At 41.2% G+C, this 23,816-nt stretch overlaps 1 protein-coding gene across 2 annotated transcripts in view; it reads right to left on the bottom strand.

The window, feature by feature from the left end:
• The window catches only part of phf12b (PHD finger protein 12b), a 49,102-nt gene that overhangs the window by 18,603 nt on the left and 6,683 nt on the right, over nucleotides 1-23,816 (bottom strand). For both annotated transcript variants that reach the window (XM_047391452.1, XM_047391453.1), the window contains 10 exons: nucleotides 12,822-12,942; nucleotides 11,209-11,341; nucleotides 10,968-11,132; nucleotides 10,500-10,643; nucleotides 9,695-10,397; nucleotides 5,032-5,133; nucleotides 4,800-4,946; nucleotides 4,604-4,699; nucleotides 1,185-1,267; nucleotides 953-1,091 (listed from right to left, as the gene is read on the bottom strand). In XM_047391452.1, the coding sequence (XP_047247408.1) occupies nucleotides 953-1,091; nucleotides 1,185-1,267; nucleotides 4,604-4,699; nucleotides 4,800-4,946; nucleotides 5,032-5,133; nucleotides 9,695-10,397; nucleotides 10,500-10,643; nucleotides 10,968-11,132; nucleotides 11,209-11,341; nucleotides 12,822-12,942 (1,833 nt within the window). The remainder of the gene's footprint in view (nucleotides 1-952; nucleotides 1,092-1,184; nucleotides 1,268-4,603; nucleotides 4,700-4,799; nucleotides 4,947-5,031; nucleotides 5,134-9,694; nucleotides 10,398-10,499; nucleotides 10,644-10,967; nucleotides 11,133-11,208; nucleotides 11,342-12,821; nucleotides 12,943-23,816) is intronic.

Below are 23,816 nucleotides of genomic sequence, written 5' to 3'. Positions count from 1 at the left end.
AAGACCACCTCAAAAAGTGGTTCTCGGTCCGGTTGTTTGGTCCGGATCAGGATTCGCTTGAGTGTATTCACACCTGCGCAAAAGGTCCGGACCAAGGGGGGAAACGAACTCTGGTCCGTTTAAAGCGGACCAAAAGTGGAAAGTGTGAATACACCCAAAGATATGTTTTTTGGCACTAGTGGCCTTTATTTTTTTATTTTTTTTGGCAGTAGGCAGACAGGAAAGACGGGTAGAGAGAGGGGGAGATATTCGGCAAATGTCGCTGGGTCCGGGACTCAAACCCGGTACGGCCGCTTCGAGGACTGCAGCCTCCGTATATGGTCGCGCGCTTAACCCCTACACCATCAGCGCCACGCCCGAGTTACACACAAAATTAAAGTGAAAAAACACACTACAGGCTGATCCAACTTTGATGTAATGTCCTTAAAACATGTCAAAATGAGGCTCAGTATTTTGTGTGGCCTCCACGTGCCTGTATGACCTCCCTACAACGCCTGGGCATGCTCCTGATGAGACGGCGGATGCTCTCCTGAGGGATCTCCTCCCAGATCTGGACTAAAGCATCCGCCAACTCCTGGACAGTCTGTGGTGCAACCTGACGTTGGTGGATGGAGCGAGACATGATGTCCCAGATGTGCTCAATCGGATTCAGGTGTACTTGGAGTAAATGCGTCTGTTACATGAAAACACTGTTATGTCATTTATCCTGACTTTGGTTTTGGACAAATATATAATCTCTGACTACGTTAGGTTAGGTTCAATGGTCAGGTTAGTTCCTGACCATTGATGTTACCAAAAATGCTCCTGTTTTCCATTTCACATAGAGTATTTTAAGCATTTTTTGTATAGTCGAAGAACTGAAGACTTTAATTAAAAGTTCACACCAGTTATGGTTCTAGTGTTTTCATAGGATGCATAGAGTTGCGCTGATTTTAACCACAGAAGAACTTACGGATTATTCCTTGGACCTTGGCCACGAGGCTGCTGGGTGGGGACAGTGAGGTCTTCTCAGAGAAGTCGCACGAATAGAGGACGTTGTCCACTGTTGTGCCGTGCTCGCTGTAGTTGAGGAGCTCGTAGTGTTTCGTATTCTGTAGGACACACAGAATAACAGGCAGGATGGTGAAGCCTAGCTGGAAAATGAGTGGGCATTACAGAAAGCAAAAACTGACAACAGTTCATACCTCATCATAGAAAATACAGGCGTGTTTCCCAGATATATAGCTGCAGTGACCATAGTTTGTAAGGCACACATCCATGTCAGCACCTTTTCAGAAAACAAAAACACAGTGAGTTACGACAGAAGCAAAACACTGTAATGAATATAATGATATAATAACTGCAGTTAATAGTTTTAATAGATTCAATGATAAAACTTTTTTTTATAAATTTAAAAATATACCATAACTGTATCCACAATTTCCCCAAATAAACATGTGGGATCACCTCTGACATGAATTTCAACTCCATCACTGCAACGGCGGGCTGACTCACTTCAACAGTGTTGTTGGGACCCACAGCCATGAGTTACAACAGGAAACGAGGTACGGACTTTTCTGGAACTTTCAAAATAAATTGCATCAACCTACTTCCGCCATAGCCATAGGTGAGGGTAGGAACGTAGACCGACCGGTAAATTGAGAGCTTTGCTTTTCGGCTCAGCTCTCTCTTCACCACAACGGACCAGCACAGCACCGATCCGTCTGTCAATCTCCTGGTCCATTCTTCCCTCACTCGTGAACAAGACCCCGAGATACTTAAACTCCTCCACTTGAGGCAGGAACTCTCCTCCAACCTCAAGAGGACAAGCCACCCTTTTCCGGTCGAGTACCATGGCCTCGGACTTGGAGGAGCTGATCCTCACCTATGGCCATGAACTTTGGGTCATGACCAAAAGAACGAGATCCCGGATACAAGCGGCTGAAATGAGCTTCCTCCGTAGGGTGGCCGGGCACTACCTTAGAGATAGGGTGAGGAGCCAGGCCATCCGGGAGGGGCTCGGAGTAGAGCCGCTGCTCTTCCACATCGAGAGGAGCCAGTTGAGGTGGCTCGGGCATCTATTCCGGATGCCTCCTGGGCGCTTTCCTCGGGAGGTGTTCCAGGCACGTCCCACCGGGAGGAGGCCCAGGGGACGGCCCAGGACACGTTGGAGGGACTATGTCTCTCGGCTGGCCTGGGAATTCCTTGGGCTCCCTGGAGGAACTGGAGGAGGTGTCTGGAGAGAGGGACGTCTGGGCGTCTCTGCTGAGTCTGCTGCCCCCGCGACCCGGTCCAGGATACGCGGAAGACGACGAGTACGAGTACGAGTACGAGTAACCTACTTCCGGCACAACTTAGGAATTGGGGGTAACAGCAGACTTCCCATGATGCCACTGCCCGTATAAACCCCCCACCTTTCCAATGGTCCGATCTCTTCCACGCCGGTGATCATCGGGATAGGAGGAGACAGCGCGCTAATGTCTCTTTGCTGGCAAACAGACATAAACTCTTCAACTGGATCCAAGGGTGTCATACGATCCCACGATCATATGCACAAGTTAAGTACTGATGTACTGATGAATTACTGTTGAAAGAATATGGTATTCATTCATAAAAAGGGGTAAATTAAGGTATAAGCATTGCTTACTTTCTCTCTGAGGCCTGCAGAAGCAAACTGTCCCAGAGAAGTCCCCAGTAGAGAAGCTGTCTCTACAAACCGAGTGAAGCGGTTTTCCCTCCCTATGAGAAGGACAACAGGAGCCGCATCACCGTGGTTACGGTAACGTGCAGTTTGGCTGGCCGACAGAACAGCCGCCACTCCCCACAGCTAAGGAGGTTAGCTGTAGCTAACCGTTTAAAGACTGGACGTTTCTTCAAACTTCGCCGCCTTGGACAACGTTCCTCACCACAGTTCATAAGGTTAAGTATTTGGGCAAAGAAATAGAAGGATTTAGATTGAAATGATCTAAACGTTTTCCATTTTATGAAGTTTGGTATCTTGGTGCTAGCAGAATATCTGCAGCACACATGCTCAGGTTGTGTTCTCTGTTTGTATTTTTTTAAAGTTAAGACAAACTTTACTTAAAGGTGATTTTAACACAGAAGATTGATCATAACGCGCCATCCGCACTTATGCATTTTTACCCTTTTATTGATGGTATTTTTAAAGGTGTGTGTTTGATTCTGGTGCTAGGCTATCAGCTTCTTTGTTAGCTTTAACTGCTAACAGTTAAGGACACGTGCTTGCTGCCAAATAATATTTACCCAGAAATGTTATTACTTTTCAATCCAGTAAATAATATTTCCCTAAACATTATTTTACTAAACTTGATAACTAAGTAAACACCATTAAGCCCCACTTCCCCAGAAAGATTTGGCTCTTTTCTAAAATATTCCCTTAAATATTTTACTATTTCCTTTAATAATATTTCTTTAAATTTTATTTTAATAAATAAAGGCAGCTATGAGACCCCGTTGAGAATTAGTCATCCAGGAGGTTGGTTTTATTCAGCAGATCATTCTCAAACATTATTTTATTAAAATAATGTTTTATGATCTTGCATTGTGAATGGTTGTCTAAAGGTATGCTGATTATTGTCTAAGTTGGTTCCAAGACTAACTTAACTCCACTTCCAGATTCTTCAAGATAATCCTTGGTTCTCAAACATAAACATTGCATGGTAATGTTGCATCACTCTTTTGGTTATGATTTCCAATCATATTTAATCAACATGTTTATATTGTACATAACCCATTAGTCTTCATTATACTTTAATTCTGCTTGGTAGTTTAGTTGGATTGTTTTAGCATAGTAAAGAGTTTGTTGATTGAAATGTTTGACTTTGAGTTTACTTATTTTTGTTAATAAATTCTTGTATTTTAAGAAATTGTGTGAATTCATTCCATATATGTGCAGAGTTTATGCTGTTCAATAATGTCAGAGCTCGTCTCACACCTTTCTATTTTGTCCTAATACCATCGCCTTACTGGGCTGGTATTCACAGGACAACCCTTAACAGACCCAAATATTATTTGATAAAATATTAAAATATTAATATTAAGTAATATTCTCAGATTCATAATCCTAACAGTGTGTTTAATCCAGGCCTGAGAAGTTTGGGTCTCTTACTCCAACATAGGACCAGTAGGTGTCCTGTCCATCTGATCTGATGTTGTAATTATTGCAATCCAGCTACATGCGGTTAAACACCTTGGAGCTTAATGGGTTTTCTGTCAGGTGATTATTTTTTAAATAAAAAGTACTAATGCAGGAAATATGTTGGTACCTAAAGGCATGAACATGTGATACCACACTGTTCTATTTAGTAACAAATACATGTAAATAAGACATCTTTTTCATATATCACAATGTTTCTAAATGTACTGTTTATACATTGTTTCAGCTTTGTGTTTATCTATATTTTTAAATGTGCAGCCTCATTTCTTTCCACAGATTTCACACAGATCAACTATTTTATGGTAACCTTGTTACAATGAGCCAATCGTTACCAAAACAGGTCAGGCCAGTTTAAACATTTCTATATCTAGAACCCTAACAATGAGCAGAAGGAAAACACAGATCAACTGATGTAGGATTCAGCTGGATGCAATCTGAATGTCTTACCAGATCCTATGTACAACGTCCTATAGCACATGTTGATGGTGTCTCCTCGTCCTGCCAGAGGATAAAGAACAGCTCGTGCCTGCACATTCTTCTGACCTGCAGATCAGTGGCTCAGCTTTAACCCACTGACTTTATACATTTTCTGAAATCAAGACGGATAAGGTGTGAAACACAGCAGGCAGTGTCACTCTCTTACCGTCATGATGTGGTGGTGGGAGTTTTGAGGAATTGCTTGTGGCCAGGAGAGATGGATTGTTGAAAACTTTGTGGGGGAAGAGCTGTTGGATCCTTTGGTAGGCCAGGAGCTTGATCATTTCTGCATCTAACTTGTCCAGCTCGATCCCTGCACAACCACAAGATAGACAACTATCGCTTTGTATGCATTACCACAACAACCGTCATGAGTTACTATCAAGTGAGCTCCTTACCACCAATGTCCCTGGCACTGTTCATGCAAGTGGAAAGGTTTGGGATAGAGGAGAGTGCACTGGGCACCAGAGGGTCCATCAGTCCAGGACCACCCTTTTTATCTGTGGAGAAAAAAAAAGACTATGGGGTCAGCAAAATGAATTAGCTGGATGATATAGATTTATGTATAACTGCAGCTTTATCTTCTCATGATGTTTTTCACCTTTCACTTCATACCATCTGCTGAACAATGTTTGACTCTACCAAACAAATACAACCGGCGGCGGTGCAGCGACCCTCCTGCATCATTTTTGTATTGTTTTGTTTTTTTAAAGCATAAATTAAAAACAAACCATTTGATAAGGAATTGTTCAAAATTTTGATGTGAGGTCCAGTGAAATCATCAGCAATAGTTAAATTACCAGACAAATGTCATATCACAGAGTTTTTAGAAAAATATCAGCTAGTCAATAAATTTTTTTCACATGCAATTCCAAACAACTTAAACCAAAAATGTTTACAATGTGTGACATCATTTCTATATTGGCAGATATTTACTGTCGGCACTTTCACAAGAGAGTATTTTGAAGATTGTTACAGTTATTTAATTTTCTTTGGGATTAATAACGTATTTTTGAATTGAATTGAATTATACTATCAGAGTTGATAGTATAACAACTCTGTTATACTATCCCTACAGATTAAAGACGTAATTAGATGTGAGAGACTTAATTTTTTGTTCAAGATGTATTGAAAAAACAGAGTTCTAATCATCCCCCACTTGTTGCTATGTAAAGCTATTGGTCGCATTGACTCCCAGAGCGAGTCAGTAAAGATCAGGATAACAAAAAGACTTACTACTGTGAACAACAAGCAGTTCAAACTTAATTTTTTGTATCAATTAATAAAATGGTATATTATTGTAGCAGCAGTAGAAAAAATAATGCTTCTCATTTTTAATTAAAAACAATTAGATCAAAAAATTATAGATTTTGTTTAAAATGTTTGTGTTGTGTGATTCAGTAAAACCGCAGAATTTGTACTGATCATTTGATCAGATTTGGAGACTCTTACATTTTAGTTCATGTTTAGTAGTGTAGTGCAAGTTAGGGTTGATCAGGTGAAATGTGACAGCCAACAGCTTCTGTTATAGTAATTGATTGTATTAAAACATTTATTTCGCTGAGAAGACAGCAACAAACAGAATACAGGTCCTTCTCAAAATATTAGCATATTGTGATAAAGTTCATTATTTTCCATAATGTAATGATGAAAATTTAACATTCATATATTTTAGATTCATTGCACACTAACTGAAATATTTCAGGTCTTTTATTGTCTTAATACGGATGATTTTGGCATACAGCTCATGAAAACCCAAAATTCCTATCTCACAAAATTAGCATATCTTTAAAAGGGTCTCTAAACGAGCTATGAACCTAATCATCTGAATCAACGAGTTAACTCTAAACACCTGCAAAAGATTCCTGAGGCCTTTAAAACTCCCAGCCTGGTTCATCACTCAAAACCCCAATCATGGTTAAGAATGCCGACCTGACTGCTGTCCAGAAGGCCACTATTGACACCCTCAAGCAAGAGGGTAAGACACAGAAATAAATTTCTGAACGAATAGGCTGTTCCAAGAGTGCTGTATCAAGGCACCTCAGTGGGAAGTCTGTTGGAAGGAAAAAGTGTGGCAGAAAACGCTGCACAACGAGAAGAGGTGACCGCACCCTGAGGAAGATTGTGGAGAAGGGCCGATTCCAGACCTTGGGGGACCTGCGGAAGCAGTGGACTGAGTCTGGAGTAGAAACATCCAGAGCCACCGTGCACAGGCGTGTGAAGGAAATGGGCTACAGGTGCCGCATTCCCCAGGTCAAGCCACTTTTGAACCAGAAACAGCGGCAGAAGCGCCTGACCTGGGCTACAGAGAAGCAGCACTGGACTGTTGCTCAGTGGTCCAAAGTACTTTTTCGGATGAAAGCAAATTCTGCATGTCATTCGGAAATCAAGGTGCCAGAGTCTGGAGGAAGACTGGGGAGAAGGAAATGCCAAAATGCCAGAAGTCCAGTGTCAAGTACCCACAGTCAGTGATGGTCTGGTTGCCGTGTCAGCTGCTGGTGTTGGTCCACTGTGTTTTATCAAGGGCAGGGTCAATGCAGCTAGCTATCAGGAGATTGTGGAGCACTTCATGCTTCCATCTGCTGAAAAGCTTTATGGAGATGAAGATTTCATTTTTCAGCACGACCTGGCACCTGCTCACAGTGCCAAAACCACTGGTAAATGGTTTACTGACCATGGTATCACTGTGCTCAATTGGCCTGCCAACTCTCCTGACCTGAACCCCATAGAGAATCTGTGGGATATTGTGAAGAGAACGTTGAGAGACTCAAGACCCAACACTCTGGATGAGCTAAAGGCCGCTATCGAAGCATCCTGGGCCTCCATAAGACCTCAGCAGTGCCACAGGTTGATTGCCTCCATGTCACGCCGCATTGAAGCAGTCATTTCTGCAAAAGGATTCCCGACCAAGTATTGAGTGCATAACTGTACATGATTATTTGAAGGTTGACGTTTTTTGTATAAAAAACACTTTTCTTTTATTGGTCGGATGAAATATGCTAATTTTGTGAAATAGGAATTTTGGGTTTTCATGAGCTGTATGCCACAATCATCCGTATTAAGACAATAAAAGACCTGAAATATTTCAGTTAGTGTGCAATGAATCTAAAATATATGAATGTTAAATTTTCATCATTACATTATGGAAAATAATGAACTTTATCACAATATGCTAATATTTTGAGAAGGACCTGTAGTGATCTCTCATGAAAATGTAGACCATTAATATTAATATGACACTATATTCCATAAATGTACCAGCTAAAACAGGGATCCCTCTGATCAGCTGTTAACCATTCGCTGCTCAACTCATTTTCTCATTGTTCTACTGACTGCGATCTGACATCTACAACATGCAAGACAAATATTACTAATAACTTCACACAACTATGATTAAATAAAAATCCAGCTTATCCTTTTTACACTGCTCTGTAAATTGGCATTCAGTATATTTGGGGGAAAACAGGTAAAACTGAAGTTGAGAATGGGATCTCTGATCAAGTTCATCACCAGCTCAGAGCCACAAGTAAATTGGCTTTTGATTATTATTAACTGGATCCGGACCTCAATCCAATCCTAAGAATCAACTGGAATCCTGAGCATTTGTGCATTCATTCCCTTTATGGTAGGTGTGCAAGCCTGTGTTGTAAAAAGGGAATGTTTCAGACCTTATGTCCAAGTACTTAATGTTAATTCTATGCGTTACATTAACGCTCAGCTTGGACTCCTGCTTTACTTGCACAGCCATACTTGCACAATGATCACCTGCACTGTTGTATTGCTCTTGCATCTTATACTGCTCTATACTTACTCTCACTCACTTAAAACTGTGCACATATATTTATATTATATTGTAGATATGTTTATACTGTTTAATTTGTACTGTATTGCACCGACTACGCCAAAACAAATTCCTTGTATGTCCAAAAACGTACTTGGCAATAAAGCTTTTCTGATTCTGAAATGACAGATAATAGCAGGACAAATATGTGTGAAGTAACATGATTTGACCTTCAATTTGAAACTCTTACAGAGAATCACCGGGAAGTTACACAGGCATGAAATACTAGACATACCCATGAGTAACAGGTAGTGTTTTTCCAATATTTAAAAAGTTATTAAAGGGTATGAAATCAAGCACTGTATTTAACTTTTATTTTAACAACAACTGCCTTTTCCACCAGCACCTAGTGACTAACAGACTCCTGACAACACTATAAAGAGACAGTGGTAAAGAACAAAGTCAACTGCCTTTTTAAGCAAGACGTCTACAAAAACAAAACAAAAAATATATACAGTACTGTGCAAAACTTTTAGGCAGGTGTGAAAAAATGCTGTAAACCAAGAATGCTTTCAAAAATGGAAGTGTTATTTATTTTCATCAATTAACAAAATGCAGTGAATGAACAAAAGAGAAATCTAAATCAAATCAATATTTGGTGTGACCACCCTTTGCCATCAAAAGAGCATCAGTTCTTCTAGGTAGACTTGCACACAGTTTTTGAAGGAACTCAGCTGGTAGCTTGGTCCAAACATCTTGGAGAACTAACCACAGATCTTCTGGGGGTGTATGCTTTCTCACATCCTTCATGTAATCCCAGAGACACTCCATGATGTTGAGATCAAGGCTCTATGGGGCCAGTCCATCACTTCCAGTAAGTCTTGTTCTTCTTTACGCTGAAGATAGTTCTTAATGACTTTGGCTGTATGGTTGGGTTCTCTCACTTAGCATTTTGTAAATTGATAAACAATAAATAAAATGAATAAATAATCATTCATATTTCTGAAAGCATTCTTTGTTTACAGCATTTTGTCACACCTGCCTAAAACTTTTGCACAGTACTGTATACAGTTCTGATCCAAAAGATTTCTCACTTTTCACTACCAGTAAATAAATATATTTATTTACATGGTGGCAGAGCAACTTAATTCAATTTCAATTCAGTTTTATTTATATAGCGGCAATTCACATCACATGTCTATATATATATATATATATAAAACTTAATATAACTTATGTTTCTTTTGTTGTACAGCTCTACGGGTGAAGGTAATGCTTACCTGGAGGCGGTGATAATGGTCCGTGCATTGTCAAGTTTTGCCTATAGCTGCCTTTAGGTGGTACCTCTGACAAGGAACTGCTGGTGAAGGAGGACGGGGGGTTATCATCAATGCTCAAACAGTACTCCTGGAGCTCCATCTGGCCCCTATGATTCTGCTGGCTGTTGTGAGGCCAAACTGTGGGGCAGTTTTGCTGAGCAAAGGCTTCAGTTGTACTTTCTGGATCTCTTTTCACTGTCTCTGTTCCTATGTGGTTCATTAGCCCTGAAGGGATAGCTGAGTCTGAGGATGATGTGGCATTAGTCTTTAATCTATGCTGCAGGTCAGGCTGCCTGCAGGGGTCTGAGGCACTCTTACAGTCTAGGGGTCCGTTGGCTTTGGGAGGCTGAAGCTCTGCCAGAGGTCCATTTGGTTTCCTACATTTCGGACATGGTGCCATACTGCATTTACAAACACCCAATTCTGTTAAGGTGTCCCGAGATACATAGGCTTCTTGGGGGTGATCAGGCATGATGCAGAACTTAGAGCATGGATCAGAAGTTCTTTCTTCAGCCGCCTGAGCTTTCATCTCCTCTGATGTAACACAGGGCTTTTTACTCTCAAACTCCACTGGAAACTCTGTGGATGTGGCAGATCTGACCTTCTGATTAATGGATAGGTGTCTCATGATGCTACACTGGAGGGCAATGATGTCCTGAAGCCACTGTTGAATGCAGCAGAAAGTGAGTAAAAGTGAGTTAAACAGCGGATTCCTAGAAGACTAAATAGAAAATCAATCATGTGAGCCATCTTTGCTTGTACCCACCTCTTCCTGTTCAATCTCTGTTGTCAGGTGCTTTGAGGGCTGATGGTTGGGAAGTCTGCTACAAACCAACTCCAACTGATTTACCCCTGCAGGAAGCAGCATAGGGGGAGGATTCTGGTACTGAGACTTGATTGCATCTGGCACCTAGACAACAAGATCTGTCAGATTTCTGGTCTGGCTTCCAACAGCTGAATATACTGTATTGGCTTAACAAGGTATTTCACATGTTTATAGTCTTAAAGTGAGTCAATTCAGTTATAATCCAAAGAGTTTTTTATTTAAAAGATGCATACTCTGCAAGAAAAAAGTCACATTTTTGCAGAAGAACATTGCTTTGAAACTAATCAGTAATGTAAATACAAATGCATAAATTGTACCAAGGCAGAGAGACACAGTACAGGGAAAATCCAACACGCGACTAGTGATTGTTGCGCGCACACACATACAAACACTGCAGCAAGATTGTACCTTAATGGTTTTCTTGTTCTGCTGGTAAGAGGTCCGCCTATTGGGAGCATTCTGCCGATGGACTCTATGAAGGAAGTTCAACCTGACAGCATGCTGAGAGATCCTGTCTTGGAACTGGTCAAAGAGCTGACAGCGACTAGACAAGCTGAGGCTTCTCTGGTTCAGCTGGATAAAAACATTACAAAACCTGAAACTGGCCACAAACTAAATAAAAGGGTCAACTCACAACTGTTTGTCTTACCACTATATGCTCAACATGGTTTGGACACATCCACTTGCCAGTAGGCAAAGCTGTCAGTGGGGGGTCCAGACAGTCCATGTGGAAAAGAAGTGGACAATAGTCACACTGGATCAGTGGAGCCATCCTGCAACTCCTGTTTGAGGAAACCAAGGTCCATTAGTACAGACGGTCTGTGGTAGGACAGGAAACACTCATAGGGGCCGTTTTCACCAAACCATTTTTAGCGGTCAGCTAGCAAGACGGTGTTTAGCATAATGCTCTGTGCTGACAAAATTGGTGTCCATAAATTGTGCTGCTAAACCTTTCATTTGTGCCGCTGTAATTTTGAAGAAAGAAATACAAGTTTCCAGAGGTCATCAAAGCCCCCCTCCATCCCACCTACATTACCCAAATCAAAGTTTTCATCATGACATACTTTGAACAACTGATGAGTGCTAAATTGAAGTCTTGATGACAGCCATTGATCTAGCTTGAAAATCTAGCTTGAATCTAGCTTGAAAATGCTGACATTTATATATTCTTCAACTAATTTGAGTTGTTTTTGCAAGAGTTTGATAAAAACCCTCTGAGCATCACAAACAAAGGACATCTCACAATGTTTGTTTAAGCAGTTCATCCATAACAAGAACTAGTTCTACATCCAGTTCACCCAACCATCTTCTCCAACTAATATGAATTAATTTATGTTCTTAATTCACCATATAAATAATCTGAACTAAGTTCACTGCTCCAACTTGAACTAGATCTTGTTCATTTATATTTTGTCTGAAAACGAGTTTAAAAACACACATGGGCCATGACATCATTCACAGTTAAGCATAAGCGTTATCCCATTGCCTAGCACGTTATAATCTCTCCTGTTGTCTTTGTTCACATAAATTGTATTTTGAAGTGGTTGAATTCACAAATTGTAATGCTGTTATCATATGAAAACAATTCCATATCAAGTCAGCACAGGTGAGATTTGCCATAAGTTTGTTGCTTTGCCCTTTAAACTGTTATTGCAGTCAGAAGAACAGAGTAATACTGACTGTCAGATACTGAGAATTGAAGTTGTCTTGGACAAAATGGCATTATGTGTCAGAAAAATTAAATAAATATGTGCAGTTGTTTTGGATACTTACCTGCCAAATGGTCCAAGAAGAGAGATAGGAGCTGCAGCTTCTTTGCTCATCTTTGCTATATCTCCTGCCCATAAACTATAGAATCAGGGTGCTATTCCCCCTTGGCTTAACGTGTTAGTTTTAAGGGTTAGGGCATCAGCCTACAGTTAATACTCAACTTCAATCCTCTCAGGTAGCGCTTAATGTTAAAAACATTGTAAACATGTTATGTGGTGATATTAGAAAATCTGTTTGTAGGAATACGGAGATAAATAATATGACTTATGTTGTTAAACTGTCTCCATGCACCACAATCCTCTACAAAAAATAGAATTAAACAGGGGGAGGATCAAACATTAACCAGATGAAATGTACAACTAATTGGTGTGGCTTTCATATGGCTCTTAGATATTAGAGAAGCAAACTAGTTCTTTTACAGACCACCAGCCATGGTTAAGCAGTGGAACCTCTTTGGTGGAAAAACCCTATCAGTAAACACTAGTGTTTTACCTGTTGCATGAAAAGCAAACTTTGACGGGCAGAGGGACCAGGCCATTAGGATCCAGTTCATGCTGAGGTCTTCTGAATGGTTTGCCCAGCAGCTCTTCTTTTCTCCTTCGTTTACTGCTGCCTGAACAACCAAATGACACAAAAACAGCTCAGAAAGGTTACAGACAAATATAGTTAGGATCTCAAGAATAGTGCTGCTGTGAGCTTGGGCTCGTTGTTCACTGCATTGGTTTGTTGTTAGGGGGGTTGATGCCTAAGTTTGCTCTATATATTTTTTCTTGGAGGAAATGTAATAACATGGAAATTCCATGGACATTCAGGTAACAGTCATCTATGCAAAGTGACCACCAAGACACCTGCCACTACATGGATTTGAGAAGGTGACTACTACTCAGAACGCTAATTCCTCGTGTTGTGGATACAATTTGTTTTAGGGACGATTATCCTCTTTGGTATCGGATGCTGTGCGCTGTGTGTTTTGAACATTTGTCATGATGCTTAACCATAGCAACAAGGTGTTTTTTTTACAACTGGGAGCAGCTGATTAATATCTCAAAGGCTCAAATACTATTTCAACTGCAACCCAAAATCCCTGATGAGTTTAAAAGGAGGCAGACCAGGAGCAAAGAGAAGAGAGAGAAGGAGGAAGTTCAAACCATCTCTTCCATCGATCATGATAGGCAATGTGAGTTGTTGAGAAACAAGTTGGATGAACTCCAAGCCCTACAAAGGACCCAGCCAGAGTATCGGGAATGCAGTATTATGCGTTTCACTGAGACAAAGCTGCACGATCATATGCCCGACTCCAACGTCTCTCTGTCAGGCTTTCTGACCATACGAGTAGACAGAGATTTAAAGAGGATGGTGGACTGGCAGTACTTGTGAACAACTTGTGAACAACAGATGGTGTCATCCAGGACATGTTACTGTGACGTGTTGTTGCTGCAATCCAGGGGCCTTATGTACGAAAGACTGCGCAGCTTTCATATTAAAAGTTTGTGGTAGGGAGAAATTCAAAACTTGCGGCACACAAAAAACAATTTAAAATCAAATGTACAAAACTGTGCGTAGACATGTCACCGCACATTTAGCCTTCATACATCCTAAGTTGCGGTGGATTTAAAGCAGCTGCAGGTGGCACTTGGACTGTCCGGTCCCCGCCTCTTAGTACATATGCAAAGTAGTAAAAGTAGCCGTAAGTCACCCATCACGTGTCCAGAACAACAATGGCAACGGTGCTGTGACAGTCAAAGAACCGGTTCCGGTCGGCAGAAAAACGCTAAAAAAGACTGTGTCTACACACCATTGGGGTATGTTTGTAGTCAGTTACAGCAAATCTACAACTACTTGAATGAGATCAGCGACTCAAACTTGCCTGAAAATAAAACGTTTGTCGGCTCGAATCAGTTTTGTTTTACAATGTGTGTATCTAAGCCAAACAGCGCTGTCTAGCTGCTGCACTGAGCTCATTCATAGCTCAATGCTGATAATTATAATGATGTGAATATGCCTCCCATAATTCTATTAGGAAGACTTTAACCACACACACTACGTGAAATACTTTAAATCTTTACAACTATTCAGGACGTCACATAAAAAAGTTTACATTACCTAGAAGCCAGCCATCGCGCACAGACCTTTGTTCCCAACAAATTATTATTAGATTAATGATAATTATTTTTATAGTATAAAGGAATCAGCAGTTGAATAGGCCATTGTGCCACTGCATTTGGGAATCGCAAATAGGTTGCACATATACTGAATAAAATTTCTATTCATAAAAGCATTTTCACTGAGTGGAAAAGTGTTAAATACCTGACCTGTCAGTCAGCTCCCTCTGAGAAGTTACGGTTGAAAGGACCGCAGTGTAGTGAGAACTTAAACTGGCATCGGTGACGCACGGTTCCTCCTGGTTTCCCTCTATAACACTGAGGCCAGCTCTGTGCAGAGCTCCGAAATAATTGCCCTGGGCAATCTAAACTTTGCATCATCATGTGCCAGCAGGTCAGTACGATCTCTGAATAAAACGATCCCTCCAACTTCTTTCATCCTCCAGCTGTGCCAAAGCTATCATTCCATTGCTATGCACAACTTTATGCAGCTATTTATGGACATGTGCAATTGCCTACAGCTTGCCCACCTTAGGAATCATCAAACCTGACTTGTTAGGAATTATTCTGCTTATCCGATCCGCTTTTTTTTTCAGTAAGAATTGAAGTGCCCCTTAGATGGTTCACAGGCATTTTATGCTGCTCAGCGCACAAACCGATGCACATTTAAATCTACAGGTGACAAAAAGAGGAAGTTTCACTGTTTCCATCCGACTAAAGTTGTTTCCATCATTTTCTGAGGTTATACGTTATTGTATGAGGCTAAATGCGATTTCATCGCTCAGGTGTAAAACATAAAATCTCAAACCCATGAAAAAACATCAGATTTTATGCTCCATGAGTTAAATAAAGCTGAATGGAGTCATATTTCAGTGAATTTAGGTGTGTTTTAGTTTTCTGTAGTTTATTATTGTCGATTGAAAAGGTTTGCGTGGCTTCCGCACATTTTCACGCTTTGTTCGTTTTTGTACATGCCAAGTTGTGCGCAAACCATTGCGCTGCAAGTTTTTTGTGCGTTAATACGCTTCGTACATGAAGCCCAGATATTGAACTGTTGGCCCAGCAAAACAATATCAGAGATGTGTGGTCAGGGATGAAGATCACAGGCTTCAAGCAGAAAGAAGATCGGAACGATGGATGTCTGGACAGAGCTAATGAACTGAATGCATTCTTCAGTAGGTTCAGTTCAGAAACAAGCTCAGCATCGTCCTCTTCTCCTCACAGCCAAACAGAGATTCCACCCTCCTCTGACCCACAGCTTTTCTGTCATACCTCAAATGTTTTATCTTCCCCCTCAGCCATGGACCCTTCTGCTTCTACATGTTTGCCTTCAACAAAATCAGAAGATTAAATTCAATTCAGTTTATTTATATAGCGCCAATTCACAACACATGTTGTCTCAAGGCACTTCACAACAGTCAGGTACATTCATTCCAATTAATCCTAACAATTGAACAGTGCAGTCGTAGTTAGCTTTTTATTCAAATTGGATAAAAGGTTTTTCTATCTAAGGAAACCCAGCAGATTGCATCCAGTCAGTGACTTGCAGCATTCCCTCCTCCTGGATGAGCATGTAGAGACAGTGGACAGTGACTGGCGTTGACTTTGCAGCAATCCCTCATACTGAGCATGCATGTAGCAACAGTGGAGAGGACAAACTCCCTTTTAACAGGAAGAAACCTCCAGCAGAACCAGAACCAGGCTCAGTATGAGCGGCCATCTGCCACGACCGACTGGGGGTTTGAGAGAACAGAGCAGAGACACAAAAAGAACACAGAAGCACTGATCCAGGAGTACGTTCTATGGGAAGGAAAAGTAAATGTTAATGGATGTAGCTCCTTTAGTCATTTCACCTAGAAAGAAAGAACAGATAAACTCTGAGCCGGTTTTTAAGGTTAGAGTCTGAAAGAGAGCACATAGAGTTAGTTACAGTAAAAGCTCAGTCAATCGCCATGTCTAGGAGAGAGAAAGGGTTAAACACTAAAAGACAGGGCCATGTGGATCATTGGTAGAGGGTGAGCATTAAGTTGTTGCCAGCAGAAGCTCGGACGATTCCCCTCTCCAGAAAGGTGTCACAGGTAGACACAGAGCCAGGCCAGGTGTAGCTTCTAGGGAGAGAATAGAGAGAACAAGGTTAAAAGCTGAAATAACAGCAAATAATGCAAAATTGGAGAGTAGTGTGAGAATGTAGCAAAGAGGGTGAAAGTGGTCGTTATGTCCTCCAGCAGCCTAAGCCTATAGCAGCATAACTACACAGATAGTTTCAGTTCAGATTATTTAGTTAAACGGCGCTTATTTACAACAATGTCGTCTCAAGGAACCCCACAAAGGGTCCCACTGATGGTCATTGTTATACTAAAAACCACAAGGATTGGGATACCTCTCTCTGTCAGACTGATCAAAACCATCGGAAAAGAGAAGGGGTCACACAGGTAACAGAAATGGAGGGTGTGTTTGCACCTCAACCATAACTGAGCCGGTTTAGGCTAAACCTGACTCCCCCTTACTCCATCCAACAGGGAGGAAGGAAGGCTCCCTCCCTGATAAACTAAGCCACTCTAACTATAAGCTTTATCAAAAAGGAAAGTTTTAAGCCTAGCCTTAAAAGTAGACAGGGTGTCTGCCTCACGGACTCATATGGACCAATCAGATCTCTGATGTATGATGGAGCTAGATCATTAAGGGCTTTATATGTGAGGAGGAGAATTTTAAATTCTATTCTGGATTTAACAGGGAGCCAATGAAGGAAAGCTAAAATAGGAGAAATATGATCTCTCTTTTTAATTTTCATCAGAACTCTTGCTGTAGCATTTTGAATCAGCTGAAGGCTTTTCACTACATTTTGTGGACATCCTGATAGTAAAGAATTACAATAGTCCAGCCTTGAAGTAACAAATGCATGGACTAGTTTTTCAGCGTCACTCCTGGATAGGATATTTCTAATTTTGGAAATGTTCCGGAGGTGAAAGAAGGAAATCCTAGAAACCTGTTTAATATAGGATTTAAATGACAAGTCCTGGTCAAAAATAACACCAAGGTTTTTTACTTTATTACTGGAGGTCAATTTAATGCCATCCAGGTTAAGTGATTGACTATGCAGTTTCTTTTTTAAAGACTCCGGTCCAAAGACGACAACTTCTGTCTTGTCTGAATTTAGAAGCAAAAAATTTAAAGTTACCCAAGTTTTTATATCTTCAAGACATGCTTGTAGTCTAACTGGTTGGGCTCATTAGGATTTATGGATAAGTAAAGCTGAGTATCATCAGCGTAACAGTGAAAATTTATCCCATGCTGCCTGATAATTTGACCTATTGGAAGCATATATATATATAGTAAAGAGAATTGGCCCAAGTACTGAGCCCTGTGGTACTCCACAATTAACCCTGGAGTTTAAAGGTGATTTATCATTTACATGAACAAACTGGAATTTGTCAGACAGATAAGATTTAAACCAGCCTAACGCTGTTCCCCTAATCCCTACAGCATATTCCAGCCTTTCTAAGAGAATATTGTGATCGACTGTATCAAATGCAGCACTGAGATCTAATAGAACCAGAACAGACACAAGTCCATTATCTGAGGCCATAAGAATATCATTAGTGACTTTCAGCAGAGCTGTTTCAGTGCTATGATGAGCTCTGAAACCTGACTGAAACTCTTCAAACAGGTCATTGCTGTGTAAATGCTCACACATTTGATTAGCAACAATTTTCTCAAGAATTTTAGATAAGAATGGAAGATTGGATATAGGTGTGTAATTTTTCAAGTCATCTCGATCAAGCAAAAGTTTCTTAAGTAAAGGTTTAATTACAGCTAACTTAAAAGCCTGTGGTACATATCCATTTACTAAGGATATATTCATCATATCTAAAATGGGGCTGGTAATCAGAGGGACACTTCCTTAAATAATTTAGTTGGGATTGGGTCTAACATACAAGTTGAAGGTTTAGATGAAGCTAATATTTCTGATAACTCAGGAAGCTTCACAGGATCAAAACAGTTCAAACACAAATCAGGTTCTGCAGTTATTTCCAATGTTGTCTCACTTGCTGAGGATGAAGTAATCATCTTCAGTAGTATGTCAAAGATTTTCTTTTTAATAGAATCAATTTTATTTAAGAAGAATCCCATAAAGTCATGACTGCTAAGAGCTAAGGGAATGGATGGCTCAACAGAGCTATGACTCTGTGTAAGTTTAGCAACTGTACTAAAGAGAAACCTGGGATTATTCTTGTTCTCTTCTATTAATGATGAGAAATAAGCGGTTCTAGCTTGGCGAAGTGTCTTTTTATACAACAGTAGGCTATTTTTCCAGATTACGTAGGAATCCTCTAGGTGTGTAGAGTGCCATTTACTCTCCAATTTTCTAACATTATGCTTTAAAGTACGCAGCTCTGAATTAAACCAAGGAGGTAGCCTCCTATTAATGATTACCTTCTTTTTCCAGGGGGCTGCATTGTCTAATGCATCATGCAATGATGAAGAAACACTATGAACAAAAGAATCAATTTGTGAAGGGGCAGAAACAGAATTATTGCCCTCCACTGTGCTTTTCAGTGATAATGAGGAAATTAAAAGTGGAACAGATTCTTTAAAGGTTGTTACAGTATCGCCTGATAATGATATACTATAATGACATTTTCTTTCAGGTGTGGAGTACTCGGTTAAATTAAACTCAAAGGTTATTAAAAAATGGTCAGACAGGACAGGGTTATGAGAGAATATTGTTATGTCTTTACACTCAATGCCATATGTTTTGCAATTTGGATGAGGAAAACTAAGGATTAAATATTCAAAGGAGTTGTAGCTATTGATTGGTCTGAGCCTAGTCAATAAATCGGATTGAAAGATGGTTGCTACTCCTCCCCGCCCAGTATTTTGAGGAATGTGAAAATTTAAATAATTAGTAGGAGTTGACTCATTTATAGTAACATAATCCTCTTGCTGCAGCCAGATTACTGAGGCAAAATAAATCAATCTGATTGTCACAAATCACTTCACTAACTAGCAAAGTCTTTGAAGAGAGAGATCTTACGTTCAGTAGGCCACATTTAAATGTTTTATTTTTCTTTTCGGTCTGAGTTGTGTTTATTTTTATTAGATTTTCATGATTTCCTCCTTTTAGATTATTTTTTAATCTATTAAATTTTGGCCGTGGGTGAGACAGTGTCTTAATATGGTAATGGCTGGGTAGCAGTACAGAAGCTGCAGAGAGGAGTGTTAAACTACGACCCTGCTTCCTGGTCTGAACCCTGGGTTGTCAGAGTTTTGGAGAACTAATAAATTCGGCCAGATTCCTAGAAAGAAGAGCAGCTCCATCCAAAGTGGGATAGATGCCGTCTCTCCGGATCAGACCAGGTTTTCCCCAAAATGTTCGTCAGTTATCAATGTAGCCCACATTGTTTTCTGGACACCACCTAGACAGCCAGTCGTTGAATGACAGCATGCGGCTAAACATGTCGACCAGAGAAAATTACGGAGTCCGACATTGTTTTGGCAAACTTACACACCGAAGCAACACTAACTTTGGTGACCTCTGATTGATGTAACCGGGTGTCATTACTGCCAGCGTGAATAACAATCTTACTGTATTTACACTTATCCTTAGCCAGCAGTTTCAGGTATGATTTGATGTCGCCCGTTCTGGCCCCTGGCAGACATTTGACTATGGTCGCTGGTGTCTCTAGTGCCACGTTTCTGACTATGGAGCTGCCAATTACCAGAGTTGGCTTCTCAGCGGGTGTGTCGCTGAGCGGGGAAAATCTGTTAGAAACGCAGACGGGTTGGTGGTGACCTGTGGGTTGGGATCTAGGACTATGCTTTCTACGTACTGTCACCCAGCCGGCCTGAGGCCCATGCTGCGCGGGCTCTGCTGGAGGACTGCTACGGGGAGCTACCCTGCTGATGCTCCCTTTGCCTCCACCTTCCACCTGTGTGTCTCAAGAAGTCAGGTGAAGATGCAACTGGAGAGACTGAATCAGAATAAGGCTGCAGGTCCAGATGGTGTCATCCCTAGAGTCCTGAAGGGCTGTGCAGAGCAGCTCTGTGGGATTCTGCAGCACCTCTTCAACCTTAGCCTGGCCCAGAAGAAGGTTCCAGTGTTGTGGAAGACCTCCTGTCTTGTTCTGGTACCACAGAAAACTCACCCATCTGTCCTCAATCACTATAGACCTGTTGCCCTGACATCTCACATCATGAAGGTCCTAAAGAGACTCCTGTTGGCCCACCTGAGTAAGCAAACAGTAAACCATCAGGACCCCCTTCAGTTTGCTTATTGCTGTGGAGTTGGAGTTGACAAAGCCAGCAGCACTGTGAGGATCGTGTTCTTTGATTTCTCCAGTGCATTTAACACAATCCAACCTGATTTGCCTTGTCAGAAACTCCAGAAGACTCAGGTGGAGACCTCAACAATCTCCTGGATCAAAGACTACTTGACAAACAGGCCACAGACTGAAGGGTCGTGAGTCTAACCAGGTAGTCAGCAGCACAGGAGCACCACAGGGGACTGTACTCTCACCATTCCTCTTCACTCCGTCCACCTCAAACCTCCAGGATGAGACAGACTCCTGTCATCTGCAGAAATACTCAGATGATTCTGCAGTCGTGGGGTGGATCAGAGATGGACAAGAAGATGAGCACAGGGAGCTGGTGGACCGCTTTGTGGCATGGTGTAGAATTAAATCATCTCATCTTGAACGTGACTAAAACAAAGGAGATGATTGTAGATTTTAAGAGAAACAGGACTAGGTCAGACACTATTTTCATCATGGGAGAAGAAGTGGAGGTGGTGGAGGAGTATAAATACCTCGGTGTTCACCTGGACAACAGACTAGAGTGGAGATGCAACTGTGAAGCCATCTACAAGAAGGGACAGAGCAGACTGTACTTCTTGAGGAAGCTTAGGACCTTCAATGTTTTTAGCAAGATGCTGCATATCTTCTATAAGTCTGTTGTGGAGAGTGTGATCTCTTCTCCATCATCTGCTGGGGAAGCAGCATCAGAGCCAGGGACTTAAAAAAGCTCAACAAGCTGATAAAAAAAGGCTGGTTCTGTTCTGGGGTCTCCTCAGAAACCTCTGGAGATCATTGTGCAAAGAAGGATTCTTCATAAAATGAAGAACATTATGGAGAACCCTGAGCATCCTCTTCATCAGTCTGTTGTACAACAACAGTGTCTTCAGTCAGAGGCTTCTTCAGATCTGCTGTAAGACAGACCGCTACAGGAGATCCTTCCTGCCCACGGACATCAGCATCTACAATGGCTCTTTGAAGAAACCTGCATAATATGAGCTACAACATTTACTTTCCCTTTGGGATTAATAAAGTATTCTTTAATTGAATTGAATGACGATATGATTCAATATATTGTGGAGCTCTAAATGAAACCCAACTAAACCCAACGAAAGCATATCTGCTTTATAACACAAAGTGTAACTAAGTAATATATTTGTTAGTGCATACCTTAATACACCAAAGGTCCAGCATATCACAAGAAATAAAATTTTTTTCCAAAGGACCCATTCTAAACAAATAACAGCTGTGTCCATATAAATATCTGTGAAAAAATGTGTTAATATATCTTTCAGGTCGTTAAACCACTCATTTAATGTAGGTATACAGGAGCCTTAAGGATCCTTTCTGTTGTGCATGTTCATTTAAAGAGTAGAGACAAAACAACACAAGTCTATAGTAAAGCAGGATTTTACTATTACTTTAAAACAAAAACTGATGATGAGGTTGGGATTTAAAACTCTTCTATTAGCACAATAGCACAGGGGAGATCTTTAGGCGTCTACGAATGATGATGCATCACAATTCTAAAGTGCGCAACCACTTCCACAAGAGACCTGTTACGTTGCTTTTAAAAAGGTAAGAAAACGGATGCACCCATCAGTCAGCCAGTTATCAAAAGTTGCAAATTTCCCGTTTACCAGCTCTGACCAGGGACTGGCAGCTCAAATGGATTTTATTCGTATAGAGTAAATACAGGTCCTTCTCAAAATATTAGCATATTGTGATAAAGTTCATTATTTTTCATAATGTCATGATGAAAATTTAACATTCATATATTTTAGATTCATTGCACACTAACTGAAATATTTCAGGTCTTTTATTGTCTTAATACGGATGATTTTGGCATACAGCTCATGAAAACCCAAAATTCCTATCTCAGAAAATTAGCATATCATTAAAAGGGTCTCTAAACGAGCTATGAACCTAATCATCTGAATCAACGAGTTAACTCTAAACACCTGCAAAAGATTCCTGAGGCCTTTAAAACTCCCAGCCTGGTTCATCACTCAAAACCCCAATCATGGGTAAGACTGCCGACCTGACTGCTGTCCAGAAGGCCACTATTGACACCCTCAAGCAAGAGGGTAAGACACAGAAAGACATTTCTGAATGAATAGGCCGTTCCCAGAGTGCTGTATCAAGGCACCTCAGTGGGAAGTCTGTGGGAAGGAAAAAGTGTGGCAGAAAACGCTGCACAACGAGAAGAGGTGACCGGACCCTGAGGAAGATTGTGGAGAAGGGCCGATTCCAGACCTTGGGGGACCTGCGGAAGCAGTGGACTGAGTCTGGAGTAGAAACATCCAGAGCCACCGTGCACAGGCGTGTGCAGGAAATGGGCTACAGGTGCCGCATTCCCCAGGTCAAGCCACTTTTGAACTTTTGACCTGGGCTACAGAGAAGCAGCACTGGGCTGTTACTCAGTGGTCCAAAGTACCTTTTTCGGATGAAAGCAAATTCTGCATGTCATTCGGAAATCAAGGTGCCAGAGTCTGGAGGAAGACTGGGGAGAAGGAAATGCCAAAATGCCAGAAGTCCAGCGTCAAGTACCCACAGTCAGTGATGGTCTGGGGTGCCGTGTCAGCTGCTGGTGTTGGTCCACTGTGTTTTATCAAGGGCAGGGTCAATGCAGCTAGCTATCAGGAGATTTTGGAGCACTTCATGCTTCCATCTGCTGAAAAGCTTTATGGAGATGAAGATTTCATTTTTCAGCACGACCTGGCACCCGCTCACAGTGCCAAAACCACTAGTAAATGGTTTACTGACCATGGTATCACTGTGCTCAATTGGCCTGCCAACTCTCCTGACCTGAACCCCATAGAGAATCTGTGGGATATTGTGAAGAGAACGTTGAGAGACTCAAGACCCAACACTCTGGATGAGCTAAAGGCCGCTATCGAAGCATCCTGGGCCTCCATAAGACCTCAGCAGTGCCACAGGCTGATTGCCTCCATGCCACGCCGCATTGAAGCAGTCATTTCTGCAAAAGGATTCCCGACCAAGTATTGAGTGCATAACTGTACATGATTATTTGAAGGTTGACGTTTTTTGTATTAAAAACACTTTTCTTTTATTGGTCGGATGAAATATGCTAA

This window comes from Girardinichthys multiradiatus, chromosome 18 (genome assembly GCF_021462225.1).
Source record: "Girardinichthys multiradiatus isolate DD_20200921_A chromosome 18, DD_fGirMul_XY1, whole genome shotgun sequence".
NCBI classification, from domain to species: domain Eukaryota; kingdom Metazoa; phylum Chordata; class Actinopteri; order Cyprinodontiformes; family Goodeidae; genus Girardinichthys; species Girardinichthys multiradiatus.
The sequence above is the reverse complement of the archived record's forward strand: the minus strand, read 5'-3'. Positions and strand labels throughout refer to the sequence as shown.